The sequence below is a fragment of the Mangifera indica genome, chromosome 9 (genome assembly GCF_011075055.1).
Source record: "Mangifera indica cultivar Alphonso chromosome 9, CATAS_Mindica_2.1, whole genome shotgun sequence".
NCBI classification, from domain to species: Eukaryota; Viridiplantae; Streptophyta; class Magnoliopsida; order Sapindales; family Anacardiaceae; genus Mangifera; species Mangifera indica.
In genome coordinates this window covers 14,482,491-14,498,896 of record NC_058145.1, presented here as the reverse complement: position 1 = coordinate 14,498,896, position 16,406 = coordinate 14,482,491, and the positions used below count along the sequence as shown (strand labels likewise).

At 37.5% G+C, this 16,406-nt stretch overlaps 1 protein-coding gene across 3 annotated transcripts; it reads left to right on the top strand.

The window, feature by feature from the left end:
- The first annotated feature begins 148 nt into the window (after positions 1–148).
- LOC123225733 (serine/threonine-protein kinase TOUSLED-like) lies at positions 149–16,084 on the top strand. 3 transcript variants are annotated; one of them, XM_044649852.1, is made up of 16 exons: positions 150–795; positions 1,664–1,753; positions 2,043–2,246; positions 2,632–2,682; positions 8,668–8,775; positions 8,862–8,906; positions 9,933–10,045; positions 10,420–10,486; positions 11,583–11,649; positions 12,387–12,484; positions 13,846–14,025; positions 14,193–14,403; positions 14,510–14,774; positions 15,062–15,116; positions 15,350–15,511; positions 15,621–16,084. In XM_044649852.1, exons 1-16 carry the CDS (start codon positions 571–573, stop codon positions 15,714–15,716), a joined length of 2,037 nt encoding a protein of 678 aa, XP_044505787.1. In that variant the 5' UTR covers positions 150–570; the 3' UTR covers positions 15,717–16,084. The 3 variants fall into 3 exon arrangements, with proteins under 3 accessions (XP_044505788.1, XP_044505787.1, XP_044505790.1); XM_044649853.1 differs by lacking the exon at positions 2,632–2,682 and having other exon boundaries at positions 149–795; XM_044649855.1 differs by lacking the exons at positions 2,632–2,682; positions 8,668–8,775; positions 8,862–8,906.
- The last annotated feature ends 322 nt before the right edge of the window (positions 16,085–16,406 follow it).

The following is a 16,406-nucleotide window of genomic DNA, read 5'->3' as shown; positions in this document are numbered from 1 at the left end:
TATTTCTTTAACAAAATATCTTCAATATTTCCCCTTTGATGATCGAATTCTCTTTTCTCACCCTTCTTTGAGATATTTATCGTTGACTGTGAACTACATCAATCTACGTTACTTTATTCTAGGACTTTAAATTTTGCGAGCGAATATGTTGAATTATGCAAATTTCACTTCGCCCCCTCTCAAATTGTCCTACAATCCCATTCCATCCCATCCTGGTTCCGCTCAGCCCTGCCGCCCGGCCTAGCCACAAGATGCATCTCACAAAGAATTAGGGCGTGTCAAATATGAAGTCTTCAAAACAATGGTCTCTCTCATTCCTTTCCTTGTTTTCCACAGGAGTCCCATCCCATGTTTCACCGATTTCTAGACCTGACCAAATCAAACCTTTGAAAACTTCTCTACACTCTAGTCCAAACCCAAACTGCAAAACATTACACCAACATCTCCATTTTCTTCATCTTAAATCGTCCCATTTTCAACTATTTTAAAACCCTGATTCTTTCTTCACCATTTATTACAGCAAAACCCAAAAACTTACCCTCTATAATCTGCTTTCTTTCCCAGAACACAATGTCCGATGATATGTTGATGCATTTTTCTTCAAACTCTTCGAACCAATCAGACCAGTCTCTTCCCACTAAAATCGCCATGCTCGAAGCTCGCATGGTCGGCAAGGCCCCTGCCCAACAGCCGCAGCAACAACAGAACATTTGGGCCTCTGTTTCTACGTCTATAAGATCCGTTGCTGCCGAGAATGTAGACCAGGCCTCAACTTCTAGTGATTCCGATGATGATGTAAGCTTCAATTCATTCTATTGTTTCTTGATCTTGTGTAGGCTTCAAATTGGGTTGGATCTGAATAAGGGTAAATGATTCTTTTGATGGTTGATGTAGAGACTTTTATTAGAGACATGCTGATGGTTGTTTTTAAGTACAACTGTTTATATAACATAGGTTTTGTATTACTCTAATCAGTCAGAAATTAAGTCAATTGAACTCTTGCAAAGGAGAGTTTTAATTAGCGAGTGTGGTGGTGGCTGTGGTAGTGGTAATGGTAGCTCAGGTCTTTTGAATGGGTTGCTTGTTGCTCAAAAATCGGCTGAGTTAAAAATGAGATTGGTCTCAACTTATGAAAGCTACTTAATTCAGTATTCAATAATGTACCTAAATCAGGGAATGAGATGGTTCAATATAATTAAGCAAAAGTGATGTGATTGAGCTGTTCCTTATAATGAGGGACACGGTGTATAGCAAATTGTAAAATTGTTAAACGACAACATCAATAGGACTGAATAATTTGTAAGATAGTGAGATTTTGTGATCGGCTAGTAATTTCTAATTGGAATGAATAATATATTTATTTTGGAGGCATTGGAATGCTTTTGGTTATAAATTGGAGTTTTTAAGTTGATGAGATTGTTACCATACCTGTGTTAAAATGATGCATGTGTGTTTTGTCTGCTTGTCTATTAACGCACATCCATGTTTGCGTTTTTCAGATGCCTCTTTTAAATAAATGATGCTTTATTCTTGCCAACAATTGGTGTGCTTATTTCTTTATGAAATGATTTTGGATTTACAAAATATTAGCCAAAACATGGAGCTGTTAGTACCTTTTTGGTTTTATTGCTTATATTTCTTTTTCTTCATGAAATGATTCCAGATTGGCGGGGAATTTCTGATTCAAGCCAACACTCAAAAGCGCCAAAAACTTCAAGAAGATGGTAACCTGGCTGTTTTTGAACATGTAGAGGTATGTTGATGATTTAAAATCCAGTTCAATTCGAAGTTAGTAATATTATTGGTTTTTCTTTCAATTTCAACTTTCGTATTTGCTTGTTTTCTCAGATCTAAATATTTTCTTTCATGAACCTTTGATTTAATTGTTCAGCTTACTTATGAAATAATGAGGCCAATCTATTTGTGATATTCTCATGGCACTGATTATTATGTTAGTTTACTTAATGCACCTCAACAATAAATTCTCCCCTTGTTTTGTTTTTTTGGAAATATGATTGCACACTAATGCTTGACTGAACCAGGCAGTTGTTGATGGAAGGCAAAAGATTTCCGAAACTTTTGAGACCAAGGTAGTTTCTGATGTAAATAGGAAAAAGCCTGTTCGTGGTAGGGGGAATTCTGTTTCAGGCAGAGGCCGTGGTTCCAGAAATGAACAATCAAGATCACAGATATCTGCTACAACAGTTTCAACTTCAAATGGCCAGCTTGAGAACTCCTATCATAAGGTATTTATTGCTCTGATTTATTTTCTTATAGTTTATTTTTAATGTGAAATTATTGTCATCATCATCAATATAATTGTTGCACTTAGTTTGTTAAATTAAATCCTCTTCAGTTTTGACTCAAAACTAGACTTTCTAATTGTAAAGAATTGAGCAGCCGTCTCTGAATTTTACATATAATGAAAATGAAATTCCTTTTCTTTCAGTTTAAAGGTAATAATGTTTTGATGAATGTTTGGTCATCATTTCTTGCAAAATAATTTCCTTAATATTTCTTTTCCTTCACATTGTGGTTTTCCTTTGCCTTTCATCTCCACTTTCCTTTCAAAATGCATTGTTCATAAAAAATTACATGTATGGACTGTTATCTTTTATATCAATTCTGCAGGATGATAGGCCCAAAGAACAGTTCCTAATTGACAATAATGCATCATTAGAGGTATGTTTTATGGAAATGTGATGAGGTTTCGATTCCGACTCACAGCGCACCCTTCTACTCGGAAGTATTTAGAATCAAAATCAATTACTAATTGTTGTATCGACAGTTAAAATTGTAACAATGGATTATGAGACACAATCGAAACTGAAGTTCTTATTGAATATTGTTCAACAATTTCAATTCAATTATTACAGACACCTCAATTGCTTTACTAAATTGATAAGCAACAATACACTCATCTATGAGCCCCAATTCTCAGTGACGCCGGAACGCCTAGAGACCCTACCAGCTTTCTCAAGGCTGGTCCCTCCTTATTTTCCTAACTGAATTTCCCCCTTTTTCTTAGCCCCTTTTATCCCATTATAACAGCCTTCTCCTGCTCTTCCTTGCTGCGTCACTCCTGAGCTGCCACGTCAGACTTGAGTGTAATGGTGGACCCCACCTTCTATTGGAAAATTGCTGCTCACCCTCCCTCTTGAGTCATCTCTCTTTGTCCCTCCTGCTTTCTTCCTATCCTTCTTCCTTACATATACTTGGGCCCTAACAATGCCTCGCCCATCGAGAGGCACCTTGCCCTCAAGGTGCCATTCAGGGAAGAGATCTTTAATCTTCACATATGGTTCCCAACTATTATCATGTTCAGGGAGCTCCCTCCATTTAATGAGTAATTCCAAATTGCCAATCACAGAGTAACGATAATCAACCACAGCTTCAGGATACATCTCCAACTCCAAGTCATCCTGTAACTCAACAGGGAGCTGTTGAGAGACCATTGCAGGACCCAATTGCTTTTTTAACTGAGACACATGAAAGACAGAATGTATTCTGGCTGATTCAGGTAACTTTAGTTTATAAGCGACCTGACCAATTCGTTGTAACACTTCATATGGTCCATAAAAACGAGGACGAAGCTTTTCATTTAACTTTGTAGCCAAGGATCGAAAACGATATGGTTGAAGTTTCAGAAATACGCGGTCGCCAATATGAAATTCCACATGTCTGCGGTGTTTATCAGCGGCTGATTTCATTTTCTCCTGAGCTTTCACCAAGTTCTGCTTCAACTCATCCAAGATAGTGTTGCGGTCACGGATTAACTTGTCAACTTCTTCAACCTTAGAAGCTCCATCAATCCAGCGAATGAGGGTTGGAGGATCACGCCCATAAACAGCCCGAAATGGAGTCATCCTTGCTGAAACATGGAAAGAGTTGTTATACCAAAACTCAGCCCAAGCTAACCATTTGAGCCAAGTGCGTGGCTGCGTAGCACAAAAGCAACGAAGGTAGGTTTCAAGACACCGATTTACGACTTCGGTTTGACCATCTGTCTGAGGATGGTATGCAGAATTGTGCTTCAACTGAGTACCTGCTGCTCGAAAAATCTCTTGTCAAAAATGGCTCATAAAGATAGGGTCCCGATCGGAGACAATGGAAACGGGAAATCCATGAAGACGCACCACCTCTTTAATGAATATTTCTGCGACCGCTTTAGCTGTAAACGGGTGTCGAAGTGGAACGAAATGGGCATATTTAGACATGCGATCAACCACGACTAGAATAACGCTGAAACTGTTAACTTTTGGTAAGCCTACAACAAAATCCATAGCTAGCTCCTCCCAAATCTGTGATGGAATTGGCAACAGTTGGAGAAGGCCAGCAGGAGATAGTGCCTGATATTTCATTCGTTGGCAAACTTCACATTCAGCTACAAATCTTTTGATATCATTTTTCATACCTTGCCAAAAAACCACAGAATTCAGTCTCTTGAAGGTTCGAAAATAGCCTGAATCCCCGCCATATGTGGTAGAGTGAAACTCAATTAATAACTGTGGAATGAATTGAGAATGTCGTGGAAGAACCAGTTTGCCATTGTATAACAATACACCTCCCCTCAATGAATATCCGTCGTGCGACTTAGGATTAAGGATAATATCCTGAATCAAGCGCTGTAACTCTGCATCTCTTGTCACCTCTTGTGCAATACTATCAACTCCATGGCTCTGAATAACTGATATAGCCTGTAGAGAAGTGGCAAAATTTGGGTTACGGGATAAGGCATCTGCTGCCTTATTTTCGCACCCTGGTCTGTAAATAACCTCGAAATCGAACCCGAGCAGCTTCACAAGCCATTTTTGCTGATCATGGCTGACTATCTTCTGTTCAGTGAGAAAGCGTAGGCTACGTTGATCAGTTCGAACCTTAAAATGTCGCCCGAGAAGATAGTGACGCCACTTTTGGAGTGCAAAAACAATGGCCATCAATTCTCTTTCATAAACGGATTTCCCCTGATTCCGAAGTGAAAGAGCTTTGCTTAGATACGCGATGGGACGCCCCTCTTGCATCAACACAACGCCTAACCCCAAACCCGATGCATCTGTCTCCACAATGAACAACTTGGAAAAATCAGGGACAGCTAAAACAGGAATTGAAACCATCGCATACTTTAAAGCTTCGAAGGCTTTTTGAGATTCAGTTGTCCACAGGAAGGCATTCTTTTTAAGTAAACAAGTCAACGGCGCAGCAATCTTCCCGTATCCCTTCACAAAACGGCGATAATACCCAGTTAATCCAAGAAACCCTCGCAATTCTCGCAGATTCTTCGGTGCAGGCCATGTTGCCATATCCTGAATTTTTTTCGGGTCAGCCTCGACTCCTTTTTTGGATACAATGTGCCCAAGATACTCAATACGATCCTGTGCAAATGAACACTTCTTCTTGTTAACAACCAGTCGGTGTTCCCTTAAAATACCCAATACTATTCTCAAATGCCAAAGGTGCTGCTGGAGATCCTTACTATAAATGAGAATATCATCGAAAAAAACTAAAACAAAGCGACGTAAATGAGGTCTGAAAATTTGATTCATCAAGCTTTGGAACGTAGCAGGGGCGTTCGACAACCCGAAAGGCATTACTACAAACTCGTAATGACCTTCATGTGTACGAAATGCTGTTTTTTCAATGTCTTCCTCCTTTACTCGAATTTGATGGTATCCGGACTTCAAGTCTAGCTTGCTGAACACTTCCGCTCCACTCAATTCATCTAATAACTCGTCAATTGTAGGAATTGGAAATCTATCAGGAATAGTGACTCGGTTAAGAGCGCGATAATCAACACAAAATCGCCACCCTCCATCCTTCTTTCGAACCAGTATGACCGGACTAGAAAATGGGCTGATACTCGGCCTAACCACTCCTGCTACTAACATTTCTTGAACGATTTTTTCAATTTCTGTCTTCTGGTAATGGGGATACCTATAAGGTCTCAAATTAGGTGGCTGCGCTCCCTGCACTAATCTGATTGCATGGTCATTAGCTCTTTTTGGTGGTAGGTCTGTTGGTTCTCTAAATAAATCTTCAAACTGTGTTAGCAGTTCTGTTGTCTCAGGCTAACGATCTTGTTTGCCACTGTCATTGTGTCCTTCCTTGGATTCCAGTTCCACCCAAAACCCATCACCCCCTTCCGATACTAGCTTGAATAATGCCTTAATTGAGGCCTCCATCACTGTCAAGGCAGCATTCCCAGTTAACACAATACGTTTCCCTTCCCACCAAAACTTCATTGTTTGAGTCTTCCAATTAACCTTCACTTCGCCTAGGCAATTTAGCCAATCAACGCCCAGGATAACATCTACTCCACCCAACTTGAAAGGTAGAAAATTTTGCCGAATGACAAGGTCAGCCAATTTTAATACAACATCATCACACCTACCTATTCCCCTGACTTTTCTTTCATCTCCTAATACCACCGAATATTTAGCAGATTGAACTGGAATATTTAGCTCTGCAACCAATTTGTCTGATAAGAAATTATGGGTTGCCCCACTATCAATCAAGACCACCACTTGCCGACCACACAACTCTCCTATAAGCTTCATCGTCTTCGGTGAATCGATACCCACTATTGAACTTGCATTCAAACTAACTTCCATGTCTTCGGTCTCTAACGGTTCCACTTCTCTTTCTCCTTCTTCGCTTTCATCTAACTCCTCTTCACTAGAAATCATTATCCGTAATTGTTTGAATCGACAACGATGTCCCAGAGTGAACTTCTCATCACATCGAAAACATAGTCCTTTCTCGACCTTAGAGCGGTACTCCTCATCAGACAGCCTTCGGAAACTACCATCTCTCCTTGGCAATGATGTGGATGCCCCAGAATTAGCTGTCGGTTTAGCGGTGGAATTAGGAATTTGGTGAATGGGGTAATTGTTTGGACGTAACTGAGTATTGTTACGAAACTCAGTGTGGGTACGATTTGGAATATGGGTTTGGTTAGTGTTTAAACTGGTTGTAGAACGGTGGTTCACATTGTTGGAAGCATTTGAAGATGAGTTCTGGTTTGTGTTATTGGGCTGATTATAGTTGGTTGAAGGATTGGTTGCTATGTAAATTGGGCTACTGTTGGGTTGGTAGGCCCAACGTCCTAGGGTGGGCTGATTTTTGGGTTGAGTTCTTCCAGATCTGGTAACATATTTTTCATCTATGATGAGATTTTTCTTTTCCACCTGGCGAGCTCTGTTCATCGTTTCAACTAGCGTCTTCGGATGAAACATTTTGACTTCCACCCTTATTTCATCCAACAAGCCATTGAGAAATATAGTTTTCAGCGTCTCTTCTGTTAATCCATCGACGACCGACGAAAGCAACTCAAACCGACTTCTGAACTCTTGCACTGAACCAGTTTGACGAAGCGCCAACAGCTCTTCTTCTGTCGTTCGCTCATCGGAAGGTGGAAATCGTTCGATGGTCTCACTCTTAAATTCTTCCCAACTTGTAAATGGTTGATGCTTGTCTCTCCACTGTAACCAATGTAACGCGTCCCCCTCCATACAAACTCCAGCCGCCATAAGTTTCTCTCTCTCTGTCAACCTATTCACTTGAAAATACCGCTCGACCTTCGAAACCCAATCGAGCGCTTCATTTCCATCGAATAACGGAAGCTCCAAGCGACGGTACTGGAGGTCTCGACGGTTAGCTCCCCCCACTTCGCCGTCTATGCCCCTAACATTCTGATTTCCTCCGCCTTCAGCCACTTCCTCATTCGGCGCTACTGGTGGAGGAGGGTATGAGGACGAGGGTTCATGACCTGCTGGTGCCTTGCCCTTATCTCTACCATCCCACATGACTGTTGTTTCCCTCAATTCTCGTAGGAAATCTTTAATAACCTCCAGATTAGTCTCCAATGTCTCCAGCCGCGAACTCAAATTTTTCACGCCATTGCTCGTATCTTCCATTCCTCCTTTCATCGTCGTTATCTCCTTTTCCATTCCCTCTACCCTTGATTCCATTCTCGTCATGCTCTGATACCAATTGATGAGGTTTCGATTCCGACTCATAGCGCACCCTTCTACTCGGAAGTATTTAGAATCAAAATCAATTACTAATTGTTGTATCGACAGTTAAAATTGTAACAATGGATTATGAGACACAATCGAAACTGAAGTTCTTATTGAATATTGTTCAACAATTTCAATTCAATTATTACAGACACCTCAATTGCTTTACTAAATTGATAAGCAACAACACACTCATCTATGAGCCCCAATTCTCAGTGACGCCGGAACGCCCAGAGACCCTACCAGCTTTCTCAAGGCTGGTCCCTCCTTATTTTCCTAACTGAATTTCCCCCTTTTTCTTAGCCCCTTCTATCCCATTATAACAGCCTTCTCCCTCTCTTCCTTGCTGCGTCACTCCTGAGCTGCCACGTCAGACTTGAGTGTAATGGTGGACCCCACCTTCTATTGGAAAATTGCTGCTCACCCTCCCTCTTGAGTCATCTCTCTTTGTCCCTCCTACTTTCTTCCTATCCTTCTTCCTTACGTATACCTGGGCCCTAACAAAATGCAAAAACACCTTTTCTTTTCTTGCGTTGTGGAAATATATATATTTATTTCTGGTGCACCCTCTTAATATCGAGTACTTTTTATTAAAGTTATGGCAAGGTTTGATGTTAAAGATTTTATTCCTTTATTTGTTTACTAAAATTAGGAGGAGATCACATCTTTACGTGGAAAAGTTGCATTTTTAGAGGAGGACTTATGTAAATCTCATCAAGAGGTCTCCGATTATCAAAATCTTTGCTACCAATTAGAAAAGGTGCATAAATGCTATTATGAGAAATTATGTAGGGTTTTGCCCCTATTTTTGTTATATTCTAATGTTAGTTTTTTTTATTTGCATAGGAATTAAAAGACCTTAAAGATAATGAACAACAAATGAAGCCAAAGGTGTGTGTTTTGAAAGATTGCTGCTACCGTATTTCTGACATCTGCTTATTTTAATTGTTTGATTTATTAACTTTTGTCATTTTTTTATGTCTTGCACTATTGCTACAGTTCATTTTTCATGGAAAACCATGTGCTAAGTGTTAATTGATCTCTTTCTTTACTGCTGATATCCTTGCCATGTATGCATTTGTAGTTTAAATGCATTACTCAAATGTGGCCTGTTGTTTTATGGGTTGTCATTTGTCAAGGTAGGTGATGTTTTATCTTTTGGAAGTTCAACGTGTTGGGTCTAGTTCTTTACAAGTTCAATATGTTGTTTTTGTTTAAAATGACAATATGTTAAATCCTGTTGCATTAAGTTGAAGGTGGTTATTGCTTTCCACTGTAATTCTTAAAGATTCACTCTTAATAATAAACTCTCTTAAAGTTTCAGTACTCATGCAATTCTATTATTGATCTTTGTTAATTAATTAATGATTGTTGAAGAGATGAAAAATGTAAGTGCAATTTAATCACAGATTTAGCATTTGAATTTTTTATGGTCTAAAAGTAGAAAACAGAGGGGCTCCTGATTTTTTTTTTAACTTTTTGGGGACACCTGGTCCATGAGTGTATCTCCTCACATTTTGCTAATTTAGTGGAAATTTTATTTTAAAACTGTCGATACAGAACCTAATGGGCCAGCTAACATACAGTGGATAAATGAGGGATACATTGAAATTGGTTTTTTATTGCTCTTCAAATTTTAAAAATAGATAATCACAGATTCTGACAAATATCGAAGGATATGTATATGTTTCAAAGGCAACTGAATTGTTGCTGTCTTCATTAAAGTCTTTGATATAGTGCATTTTCATATTTTCAAAATATACTTAAGAGGTTTGATCATGTGCATACTTAATTTTCTTTCCCAAAAAACCATTGGGTGGCAAAACACAGCAGTTAGTCTATGAATTTTTTAAATGGCTATACTAGTGCCACTGTGTTGTAAATGTTGTCAATTTTTGTGTTTCTTCTCTTATGCAGAGAACAAAAATTATATCTGACCTTTTGATATCCATTTCAAAAGCTGAGAGACAGGAAGCTAGGCTGAAAGTACGCCAGGATTCTGTGAGACTTGGCAATGTCGGTGTAATCAGGTATTGCATTATTTCTTAAGTTTTTAAATGTTCTTGAATGTAGTTGCCATGCTCCATTTGTTGCTCAATTTGGGTGACTAATGAAAGACTTAAAGAGTTGAAAAGGCAAAAAGAACCCAGTATATCATGACATTTGACTGCCCAATGGAAATGAAACGTTATAAAGATTGATACTTGTAATTGGTTTAAAAGCATCCAAAAATGGATTGGAGAACTCTTACAAATGTCTGAAATAATATAAGAGAGCCTGCAGGTCTTTGAATATATGCTTAATCTTGGCCAAAAATTGTAATATGTTTGTAGTTTTTGTTGCCTAAGTTCATACCAAAATTTTAGTTCAATTTTATTAAAAATTTAGCTTTTCTCCATTGCAGAGCTGGAACCATCATATCTGAGACATGGGAGGATGGGCAAGCATCGAAAGATCTAAATGCTCATCTTGTAGGTTCTCTTCTTTTAATTCTTGGAATCAGTGGATTTTCTTCATATAAAAATCCAATCTTTGTTATGGTTTTCTCATTTTGAATTATTTTGTGTGCTGTCCTCTTTTGTGACCTTTCTTTAGTTAAACCAAATAATTTAAATTTCTTTATATTTTGTAAGATTGGGATGACAAAGAAGAGCATTAACTATATGAATTTGGTATATTATCTCTAGAATTAACCTGCATTGAGTTGTTTTTATTTTTTTGTCTTGCTAGATTTGATTTAGAAGGCCTAAAATTTTTGTTGTATTCCTGGTCACTTGCTCCTGCTTTTGTTGATATAAACCTGTTGCTAGAATTAATTTACTCATTGTATACTTTTTTTTAATATTTTTCCCAAGTAATACACTTTCCTCTCTTCTGTCTCTTTCTCTTTCCCCCTCTATTTCTTTGCATCTGTGATGTTGAACAAGAAGGGAAAACAATTGGGCTTTATTCTGAGGGATTTGGAATGAAAGGTACAGTAGGATAAGGCTCAGGTTTTGGTTCCCTTTGGGCTTCAGTGTTGAAAGAGTTTCAGGATACATGTTTCTCTTTCATTCACTTAAAATGGGGGGAGATTTGTGTAACTTCCCTTGCTTTGTCCCATATACTGGACAAAAATAATTTGTTTCCAGTTCATGTCCATTTCATATACTATGACAAAAATAAACCATGCCAATTTTGAGACATACTGATTGAGATTAATTGTTTTTGAGATGTCCAAGAGTCTGTTCAGAGGCGAGTTGATCAGGTATATCAATATTTTTCAAGTCTTTTTGCCTGATTCGGATTTTTGGTATTCTTGTTTTAACACTTGTTGTATGGTTGGGCTTTCTTTTGGTGCTGGAAGCAAATTATACAAGATTTAGAAACTTATAAAATTGGCATGGTTTATTTTTGTCTAGTATATGAGGTAGTTTTGTATTTCTTCTAAAATTTTAATCCTTCTACCATCCTTGTCTTACTTCCCTTAGTCTTTTTCAAATAACATAATTTTCTTTATCTGTGAGCAGATTAATAGTGCTGTAATTGATTTAGATCCCTTTTTTTTTTGTCCCCTTTCTTTTTCAGAGACAATTGCTGAAAACTAAGGATTCTGTTGAGCGGCAACGGAAGTCACTTAAGAAACGACAGTCTGGTAAAACATCTTTCAACGATTTAATATTCCATGCTTTCCTACTGTTGGTGGTGTTTTTTTTTTTCCAGTAGTTTCTAAACATAATCCATGTCTACAGCCATACTTATTTTGAGTTAGGGAAGGGACAGCTCAAAGATGTTTACTCGTCACCTTAATCTAAATCTCTCATCAGTTTGGTTCTTTGATAGGCCTCTATTGCTGCAAACTGATTTTGATAACAGAATACAATTCATTTTTTCCTTCAATTAAAATCTTAATGCATTATTTTTTACAGCCTCTCTCTTCCCCCACCCACACTTGTCTTTCTCATGGTTCCTCATTTATATGGGTATACCATCCTGGCATAGTTTGCCTAGGTATTATTCTGGACATAACTTAACTACCTGCCTAGGTTAATTCCAAATGATACACCAACATTTAGATTGGACATTCATTGATTCATTTATATAATCTTGTACAAGGGCTTGTCTTGATATATTAGTAAAGGCTTTCAGAATTTTGTTTGATGCCTTGACGTGTCCCATTCTCACATCGATTGATTTAGTTGCTTGGGAGTTGAACATTTCCTACTGCAAATTTTTTATTTTTATACTTTCTACTATATTCTTGTTTATCTTGAACCCTCGTATGAAAATCTTAGTAATGGCATAGACTAAGGTCTTAGTTTAAATATTTATCGGTCATCATTTTTCCTGGGCAACATTGTGGATACTGACGCTGCTTACCATTGTTTGAAGACAAGGGTGACACAGGTGATACTGAGTCAGGAATGCAAGAAGAAGATTTCTTCATTCAAGATGAAATTTATAAATCCCGTCTAGCAGGCATCAAACGTGTAAGTTAGCCTCTTTTTTATGATTTTTATTTTCATGAGCTCGATATTATTCATTTTATTGTCGAGGATTGTGAAATTACTGTTTTAACATAAGCAAATAGTAAATAAGGAAATTAATTGTGAAAGCTATTCCTAAATAATCTTATTTTTTTTAAATTTTGTCCCTCCTCAATCTCCCCACTTAGAACTTGTAATCAGAGTTATATTGAGAATCAGGAGGATGTGCCTTAAATTAAATTATTGAGTCATCTGGTTAGTTGAAAGCAAACTTCATCATCAATTTTCCCCAAAGATACTGTGCTTCTTGTCTTTCACAAATTTATTCTTGCGTACATGAGTTATTTCTTGACATTTTGTGTGACTTCAAATTCAATTTGTTTTTTGTTCTCAACCATATATTTGATTTGCCAATCAACTAAGAAAATGTGGAAAAAGTTGTCCCTCCACTTTGGAAGTTTTGGGCACATCTTTTACTAGGCATTGGGTCATTTTCTTGTCATGGCATATGTATGAACTACAGATCTAGTCAATATCACACAAAAGTCTATTCCTTTTATTTGCTTCTACAATATTGTCAATACATTTGTAATGATTTACTTGTTCACAATCAAATTCCTTTACATCTTTAGAGTGTACATGATCTACTATGTTTGCCATGTGCCCATGAAATAGACGAATTCACATAGACTAAATGTCTTGTTAAAGATTATTCTCCATTATCCATTGTCCATGATCCCCCCCATTTGTCTGAACTTGATCTAGGTTATGGTTCTTATTGTCACAAGGCTAAATGTAGCCAATTGCAGCATTCATTCTATCCTTGTATGTCACTTATCATGGGAATGAAAACTACTTAAAGGCTTGTCTTCCTAGTCAGCATGCCTTTGACAACTATGAACAAACATGTTAAATTGTGTTATTTTGTGTTAAACGGGCAAACGGGTTGTGTTTTGACATGACCCATTCCATAGTTTAGGTCATGTCAAGTCAACCTAAACATAATTCGAGTCAATTTAGGGTTGAGAGATTTTGATACAATTCTAATTCAGGTTGAGAGTTTTTTACTCGATCTCTAAACAAACACAAAACGAATATGACCTAATGACACAAACTATCTAGAGTGACTCATATTTTTTACTTATCTCCAAAGCCTAAAATAATAATGAAAACTAAACATAGAGGAGATCATAAGAAAAAATAAATGATAAAAGTAAAATAAAACAATAAATTTACTAACTCTTGCAAGACAGGTTGAATAAGAAAATAATTGAGGATAACTAACCAAAATCATTGTCCTACATTAATTTCACTACTCTTGTTCATAGATGTCTTTTATGATTTAGTTGTTGGATATTTTGTAGGAGGAAGAAATTGTTTTGCGAGAGAGAGATCGTTATGAGCTAGAAAAGGGAAGGCTTATTCGTGAAATGAAGCGCATACGAGATGAGGATGATTCTCGTTTTAACAATTTTCAGATTCTGAACCACAGATATGCCCTCTTAAATCTTCTTGGGAAAGGAGGATTTAGTGAGGTTTACAAGGTCAGCTTTTTGAGGATTATTCTCTCTAGATCTTTATCATATATTTGGCACTAATATAACATGGCATCTATTTGTTATGATAGAAGTTTAGAGCAATTCCTTGCCAATGTTGGCAATTGTAAATTTATACCTTTTTGCAGTGATTTGAAGTAAGAAATTTCCAGCAGGCTTATGACTTGGTAGAGCATAGATATGTTGCGTGTAAGCTTCATGGTCTGAATGCTCATTGGAGCGAAGATAAGAAGCAAAGTTACATCCGACATGCTATTCGGGAGTACAATATTCACAAGACTTTGGTGCATCATCACATTGTTCGGCTTTGGGACACTTTTGAGATTGACCAGAATACATTTTGTACTGTATTGGAGTACTGTAGTGGTATGCATACTCTAACTTAATTTCATATTGATCTGATTGTTTTATAAAGTCAATATCAGAGAATCTAGCTTCCCTACTTACATATTTGTATCTTTTCTATTTTCAGGGAAAGATCTTGATGCTGTTCTAAAAGCAACACCTGTGTTACCTGAGAGGGAAGCTAGGATCATCATTGTTCAGATTTTTCAGGGCCTGATCTACTTGAATAAAAGAACACAAAAGATTATACATTATGATTTGAAACCTGGGAATGTCCTATTTGATGAGTTTGGTGTTGCAAAAGTGACTGATTTTGGGCTCAGCAAGATAGTGGAGGATGATGTTGGATCCCAGGGTATGGAACTTACTTCCCAGGGAGCCGGAACATATTGGTGAGTGATGCAATACAGCATTTATACTCTCAGATGTTTGAAGTTTCATTATTCTTTCTGTTTAAAGATTCTGGATTTGCTAACTGAGAAATCCTCTTTGTTGATTACTAGTGTTTTTTCATTAAAAAATTTTTAATATTCTCTAGGAAAGAGTTTTATACTGTTCTTATCCTCATGCTGTAGCCTTTTTTAAGTGCATCGATGAGATTGGCCACTGAATTTAGATCTATTCCCAGGACAAATTGAATTAGTTTCGAATGATTTTCCTATTGGTATTGTATGTGTAGGTATTTGCCTCCAGAGTGCTTTGAGCTCAGCAAGACCCCTCTTATTTCGTCAAAGGTCAGTGGCTTCAACCACACCCCTCATCCCTTGTGTGTATGCATTGAATGAATTAATACATATAAATAGGAGCCAATGCCTCCCCCGCTATGGTGAGCTCTCCAACTTTTGTGGAACCTCTACAGTCTCTGTACTGAGTACCTCACAGTTGGATCTCTCAAGGCACTGATAGTGCATCAAGTAATTCACTCTCTCTTATCCACCTTTTTTGGCATGCTATTTCTGGGAAATAGGTGGATGTATGGTCAGCTGGTATTCTTTTTTACCAAATGCTATTTGGGCACCGCCCTTTTGGGCATGATCAAACCCAAGAACGAATACTTCGTGAAGACACAATTATTAAAGCTCGCAAGGTTGAATTCCCTTCAAGGCCTGCTGTCTCAAATGAGGCAAAGGTGAGTTAGTTGCTGCTGCATGTTTTAATTTTCCAATTTTCATTGCTGTTTGGAGTAGAAGGCACCAGTGATGTGTTTCTTCATTTCCTTTCTTGGATATTACATACAGGACTTCATTCGGAGATGCCTAACATACAATCAAGCAGAAAGGCCAGATGTTTTAACTCTTGCACAAGATCCTTATCTCACATACTCAAAGAAGTAGCACTGCATACAGACAGAGCCAGCTTAAGGGACTGCAGAGCAGGGAGGCTGTGAATAAACTTTGAATTGAAGATCTTACCCATGGAATTTTGTATAGGTTGTAAATAATATTTTTGGTTTGATTGTTTTCCTGCTCCTTCCTACCCAACAGTTGAATTTTATCTTTATAAGTTCGTTTAATTTGTTTTGTTGTAAGGTGTTGCTCTGTGGGTAGCAGATGGGCCTTATGATTCGGGCTCATGGAGCGGTGAACCCGGGTTGGGCCTAGAGTAAGGGGCTTGGCCTATGGTGAACGAGCTTAGGGACCGGTCCCTAAGACTAGGCTCAACGGTAAAAATATATTAAAAAATTAAAATTACCAATTACCCATCTCATGTGCATCACAAAACATTCTAATTCTCTTTTTAGACTATGTTCTTACTTTCAATTTTTAATTTTTTTGTCGATTTATTTATTCATTATTTTATTTTATTTACTTAAATTCATGACAAATTCTCAAAATTTTGGATTTGGAGGATTTTGTTTCTTCTTAATTTAATGTTAATGATTATTAAGTTATTTTTCTCTAGTAATTCAAAAAATGTTTGATTCTCTTAACTTGAAAAATCCAAACATTGCAATTCAAAACTTAATCGAAATTGCGGTTAGCAAAACATAGATAAGTAGCAGCTCGGCTCGACAAGATGGAGAA